Source organism: Littorina saxatilis, linkage group LG2 (genome assembly GCF_037325665.1).
Source record: "Littorina saxatilis isolate snail1 linkage group LG2, US_GU_Lsax_2.0, whole genome shotgun sequence".
Lineage (NCBI taxonomy): Eukaryota > Metazoa > Mollusca > Gastropoda > Littorinimorpha > Littorinidae > Littorina > Littorina saxatilis.
The window spans coordinates 84,347,969-84,353,792 of NC_090246.1; the positions used below are offsets into that span (position 1 = coordinate 84,347,969).

Genomic DNA, 5,824 nt, shown 5'->3' on the forward strand with positions numbered 1-5,824 from the left:
GGTGGAAACAAAATTGTGACGATTCTAAAATATTTTAGTAGTAATGGCCAGAATAGTGCAAACTGTGACCCCGTAGTTGTCAGAGCAACTTCCCTTGCAAAATCTAATTTTGCTTTCAATAAAATCTTTGCATGGGTGCAACCTGGAAAATTCCAAAAACCGACAAAAGTCGGGGTCCAGCTTTTTTAGTATTTAAAACGCCAAAAAAAACTCTCCTGGAACAAAAACATCGGAAGCCGATGAAACCCAAAACCGGCGTGTAGCCGGCAGAGTTGCACCCATGTCTTTGTAATGAAGGGTCAAAACTAGTTCTAGTTAGGAAGGAAAATAGGGTCTAATTGTGCCATACTAGGGGTGTGTACATTCTCATATTGCAATCTTGCTCTCAAAGGAATCGTCCATGGAGCAAAAATACCCAGACACACACACACTCTCATTCTTTACCATACTCCCACAAAGCACTCATAACATTCACTCTACCATTCATCAAAAAAACCTCAACTCCTGTGACTTAGTTAGCAATTGCTTTATTTTGATGACACTGCTCTCAAGTTGGAAGTCCATCAACTCTGCGAAGTCTGCATCACTCTCACCATTACGTACCTCAGTCTTTAATCAGCATCTGCAATACTTGGCGTTGTAGATAAAATGATAAAATGCTCTTATTCTGCTACCTATGTGTGTGCTTTGAAAATTATTAATAATCAAAAACGTTAATAATGAATGAAGTGTTGATGGACCATGATTGATGATGGCTAGGGATGTGCTGCAATGACTCTCAATGACACATAAGAATTATGTACATCTCATTTTGACAATGCTGACTGATGGGATGCGGTGCAGAAAGAGAAAGCAGAACCTCACCTCTCCAGTCGAAGAGAAAAACAATCGGATGTACTGGCAGATTATTCAAAGCTACTGTACCGGCAACAATGTATTGTCAGAAGTACAATAATTTTGAACATACCAGTTGCACTTCATTAAAGACTGTTCTCCCTCAAGTCAAATAATCCAAGAAAACCCAGTTACAAAGTTACCCTTCAAGATGCTGACACAACTTCACAAACCCAAATATTTGATTTCATAGAGTTTACAACTTGGTAATACATTGTTCAATTCAAAGAATCAATAGAGAGGAAGTTGGTCAGCCGATTTTCTTTCCATACACCAGTGTGGCGCGTGTCACCAATTTACTGCCGGTAGCAGGCTGCCATTCCCCCGCACCACACGACAGGCCGCGGCTGCTACTGCTCACACAGCATTGCAGACTGCTACACAGCACTGGCAGCCGGCACACCTCCGCTCCTCACCCCACCGAACATTTACAGCAAACAGCTCAGCACTGCTTTAATACCCCTCCTACAGTTTGGGGAAATAAAAACAACACATTAATTGCGCGAACAAGCAACATGACAATCTAACAAAAATTAGAGCAAGAAAAAAAATAAAGAAAAAAGTATCAGCTACAAATTTAGACAGGCTTACAAGAAAACCAAAAAAAAACCATTTGGACAGTCTACAAGAAAGAAAATTAAAAACACTTAGTATAGAACCTCTTCCTACCACAAGTATTCTTTACAATCGTACCTACACATTAGCAAGGTAGAAGTCAGAGCTAAAACACATTCTCAAAACTGATGCAATCAGAACAGATCAAGCAGTGAACCAATTTGCATTAAAAAGACAAGAAAAGCCATGAGTGATCTAAAAATGTCACGAACAGTCACAAAAGGCAAAATCTGTACAGATAATGACCTGCCAAGTCTGGAAAGCTGACATGTACTGCCTCAGCTTGCTGTCAGCTCAGCATACTACGAACACGCTCGCGACAGGCCGCAACAATTCTCAACACAGCTCAGTCCCCGTTCTGCTGAACATCCTCTTTGGGCGATGCTTCAGACCTGGGGGGGCTGCGTGACCGCGACTTTGAACCAGATCTGCTGCGTTCTCTACGTTCTCTGCTATGGCTCCGGCTGCGACTGCCACTCCTACTTCTGCTGCGACTGTAGGATCTGCTGCGTGAACGACTTCTTGACTTCCTGCCCCCCTTGTTGCTGCCACGGCGACCTCCTCGGGACCTGGAGCCGGAGCGGGATCTTGACCTGCAGATAACAGAACAAAGGTCATGTAATTGTTTTGCATAAGAGAATTACCAGCTTAGTCCCACCATTACACATTTAAAATGGGCACAAAATCTTTCACACATTTAACCTTCGCCGGTCGTCGTTCTTTCTTTTCTTTATTTGATGTTTAACGTCGTTTTCAACCATGAAGGTTATATCGCGACGGGGAAAGGGGGGAGATGGGATAGAGCCACTTGTCAAATGTTTCTTGTTCACAAAAGCACTAATAAAAAATTTGCTCCAGGGGCTTGCAACGTAGTACAATATATTACCTTACTGGGAGAATGCAAGTTTCCAGTACAAAGGATTTAACATTTCTTACATACTGCTTGACTAAAATCTTTACAAAAATTGACTATATTCTATACAAGAAACACTTAACAAGGGTAAAAGGAGAAACAGAATCCGTTAGTCGCCTCTTACGACATGCTGGGGAGCATCGGGTAAATTCTTCCCCCTAACCCGCGGGGGGTCCGGTCGTCGTGGGTCCGTGTGGACCCAGAAGGGTGTTTAATTGCAAATATCTCTTAAACCTGTTGGAATTTTTTAATGAGCTTTTAAGAATGCCTCAGACACACAAAAAGCTCTTATGTCCTAAAAGATCATTAAATTTCAGTGAGAAGTAACTAAAAAAAACCCCAAAGGTCACATTTAGACTACACACGGAAGACATCGTGGGGCTGTGCGGACCCATGTTTCTCAAACTGAAGGAACTTACATAAAAACTAGGGGGAGAAGTCTCAAACCTTCAGGTATTGGCTCTAACCATCATTTTATACGATCCGTTTAAGTTTCGAGTTAATAAACAAGTCGCGTGGAGCGAAATAAATACATAACAATGTGGGTCCACACGGCCCCACGATGTCTACAGAAGGGTATTCACGTTTTTCCTTATTTGAGAAGCTTTAGTCCAAGACGGTAATAATTAAATTAATAATATAATCTAATTACTTCTCGCGGAAATTTAACCACGGCGTCTACAGAAGGGGATGCACGCTTTTGCTTCTTTGGAAAGCATGGGTCTACGGAAGGGTATGCATATTTTTCCTTCTTTGAGAAGCATGGGTTCGCACGGCCCCACGATGTCTTCCTGGTGTAGTCGATAACCCGGTAATTTATTTCAGTATATGACATAAGAGCCGCAGGGCTTATTTCAAAAATAATTCCAGACAGGTCCTGCAGAAACCATGTCCCACACTGTTAAGCTTAGAAAATTAAATATTAAAAATTACTCAATGTACTTGTAGAAACTAGCATCATTTGTACGAAGTACCAAATACAAACATATGCAGAATGCAACCCGAAAAAGTGAAACCCATGACTGACAAGGAAGGTGCACCCAGTAAGAATAACGGCATTGAAGGCAAGTAATGCAAAGTGGTTTTTTAAATTATTATTTTCGAACAGTTGCAGCTATAGGGAGGACATCAGCCGGCTTTGTTCATCTCACGTACAAACTTAATACCGACTATTCCCCTCCCCTCCCCCCTCAAAGCAGGGATTGCCTTGGGTTTTGTCCACTAGAGGTCAATTGACTGACTCAGCCATGAATCAATCAGTCATTTTGCAAAACAATGTCAAGAGAAAAAACTTTCCTTCTGCCACAGGACTAGGAAACCAAACTGAATGTTCCCCATCCAATGATGTTGGTTGCATTCTTTTTCTTTTTCGCCAAAATAAGACGAACTGACTGACTCTGCTGCATTGGTCAACTGACGGATTGAGACCCATGTGTGTCTGTCTTTTCCGAATATAACATGGCAATAGACCGATGACCAACGCCCAAGCCAATCCCTGCCAAAGTGCTGGTGATCGAACTTTGGACCATGTATTCCCCCCTTGTATTCTAGTTTGTGATGAGAAATGGTATTTTGACTTTGAAATTAGCTTCAACGCAACATATTTCTGTTCTTATTCAAGGGACGCAACCGCTCGGTGCGTTTTCCAATAAATCGATTTTGGGATAAAATCGATCGAATCACATCACAAATCTGCTTCAGTTACAAGATCTTGACATGCTTTTCTTCCTCAAGATAATTGTACCGCTTGAAATTGGCGGAGAAACATTCTGGCCGACGTCCTCCCGATAGCTGCAAGTTTTTCCAACAATGTCCGGTAAATCTAGAAATGAGCTGTCTTTATCCTGACAAAGAGAAAAAAATATGAAAATGTAAGTAGCGCATTCTTTATAACGTCGAGCTCAATATGTGACGATCACCCGGAGTTAAATTAAAAAAAAAAAAAAAGAGTAACTCATTTCCCGGAAATGCGCCGATGACGACTAGACCCTGCGCACAACACATGCACTTGAGAGCCCGCCATCTTGAAATGGAGCAGAACTTATCTTTACCTGTAACGGCCACCACGTCGTGGGGCTGGTCCTCGTCTGTGGGGTTCTGCTGGTCTTCCATAACGCGCCATCTGACACCTCACTTCCCTGCCGTCTAAAATAGCACCATCCATCGAGTCCATCGCGTCTTCGGCATCTCGTCTGTCGAAGAAGCGAACAAAGGCAAACCCGCGGCTTTCCCGGCTAAAGCGATCACGCGGGATGTAAACGTCACCCACATCTCCGTATTTTTCAAAGGCACGTCGAAGATCTTCAGGCGTAGTTCTGTATGTAAGATTGTCGACTTTTAACGACACCATTCCCTCAATAGCCGGTGGGCCGCGTCCATAGCTCATGGTGGTGTCTTAGTCTTTACTTATTTGGATGAACAAGCCACTGCGCACAACGTTCGACGACTGACCTGGCTTGGCGAGACGCGCTCCTCTGCGCATGCGTGGATGAAGAAACCCTTTTATCGATTTAGTGTAAACTGTAGAAATAAACACTTCGTCATCCAAATTGGAGAAAAATGTGTGTGTGTGTGTAGAATATGAATGCCTACCCATCTTTCTATTAGATGTATAAACTGGTACACAAGCTCACACTCTAAAGCAACTCTAATAAACTCGTTTTAATGTACTCAGGTTTGAACCAGCAGTCATACAATATTCAATCAAAGCAACTAAATCAGACTCTCACCACTTTGAAAGAGTCATAATTAAAAGAGCTTTTTTTTTTCCTCCCAGCGTACTGCCTTATTTCCTGCCAATATCTAAATCATTGGTATATATATATATGTGCATGTATCAATTTCGTTACTAAACTTATAAATCCCTGCGCCTTGAATATGTGCGCGATATAAATTGCATAAAATAAAAATGTAAAAAATGTTTTAAAAAATAAATCCCTGCGCTTAAAACTGTACCCACGGAATACGCGCGATATAAGCCTCATATTGATTGATTGATTGATTGAAAAGTTAGTGGAAGAAATAGCTTCACAGGGTTAAATAATATCCTTAGATAATCATAAACGATTTCTTGCTCAAAGCCGGGTACACAATAAGCAGAAAAGCTAGACTGCATACAAACACTGAGGCTTCATGTGATCAAGATGCAGTTTCTCAATGGCCTTGAAGACTTTTCCTCCTCAAATTAGACATGAAACATGCATTTGGATTTATTAATTGTTCCCAACTCGCATGTTGGTATCAATCACATTATAATGTTTGGATTCAATCGCTCATGATGATAACTCAGGTTTTGGGAGAAAACTCTTCTTTTTTTTAATTATATGGGTAAAAAGATGAAAACCTCATATTCGATCGGAATTACAGTCACGAGGTTTTGATTTAGTCATGTGACTTATTGTG

At 41.5% G+C, this 5,824-nt stretch overlaps 1 protein-coding gene across 2 annotated transcripts; it reads right to left on the reverse strand.

Annotated features, from left to right (window-relative positions):
• Nucleotides 1-511: 511 nt before the first annotated feature.
• LOC138959955 (serine/arginine-rich splicing factor 2-like) lies at nucleotides 512-4,908 on the reverse strand. 2 transcript variants are annotated; one of them, XR_011453847.1, is made up of 3 exons: nucleotides 4,474-4,908; nucleotides 1,756-2,102; nucleotides 512-1,359 (listed from the first exon to the last, which is right to left on the reverse strand). XR_011453847.1 is itself a non-coding variant. In XM_070331641.1 (2 exons), exons 1-2 carry the CDS (start codon nucleotides 4,806-4,808, stop codon nucleotides 1,856-1,858), a joined length of 582 nt encoding a protein of 193 aa, XP_070187742.1. In that variant the 5' UTR covers nucleotides 4,809-4,908; the 3' UTR covers nucleotides 512-1,855. The 2 variants fall into 2 exon arrangements, 1 of the variants encoding a protein (XP_070187742.1); XM_070331641.1 differs by having other exon boundaries at nucleotides 512-2,102.
• Between the last annotated feature and the right edge of the window lie 916 nt (nucleotides 4,909-5,824).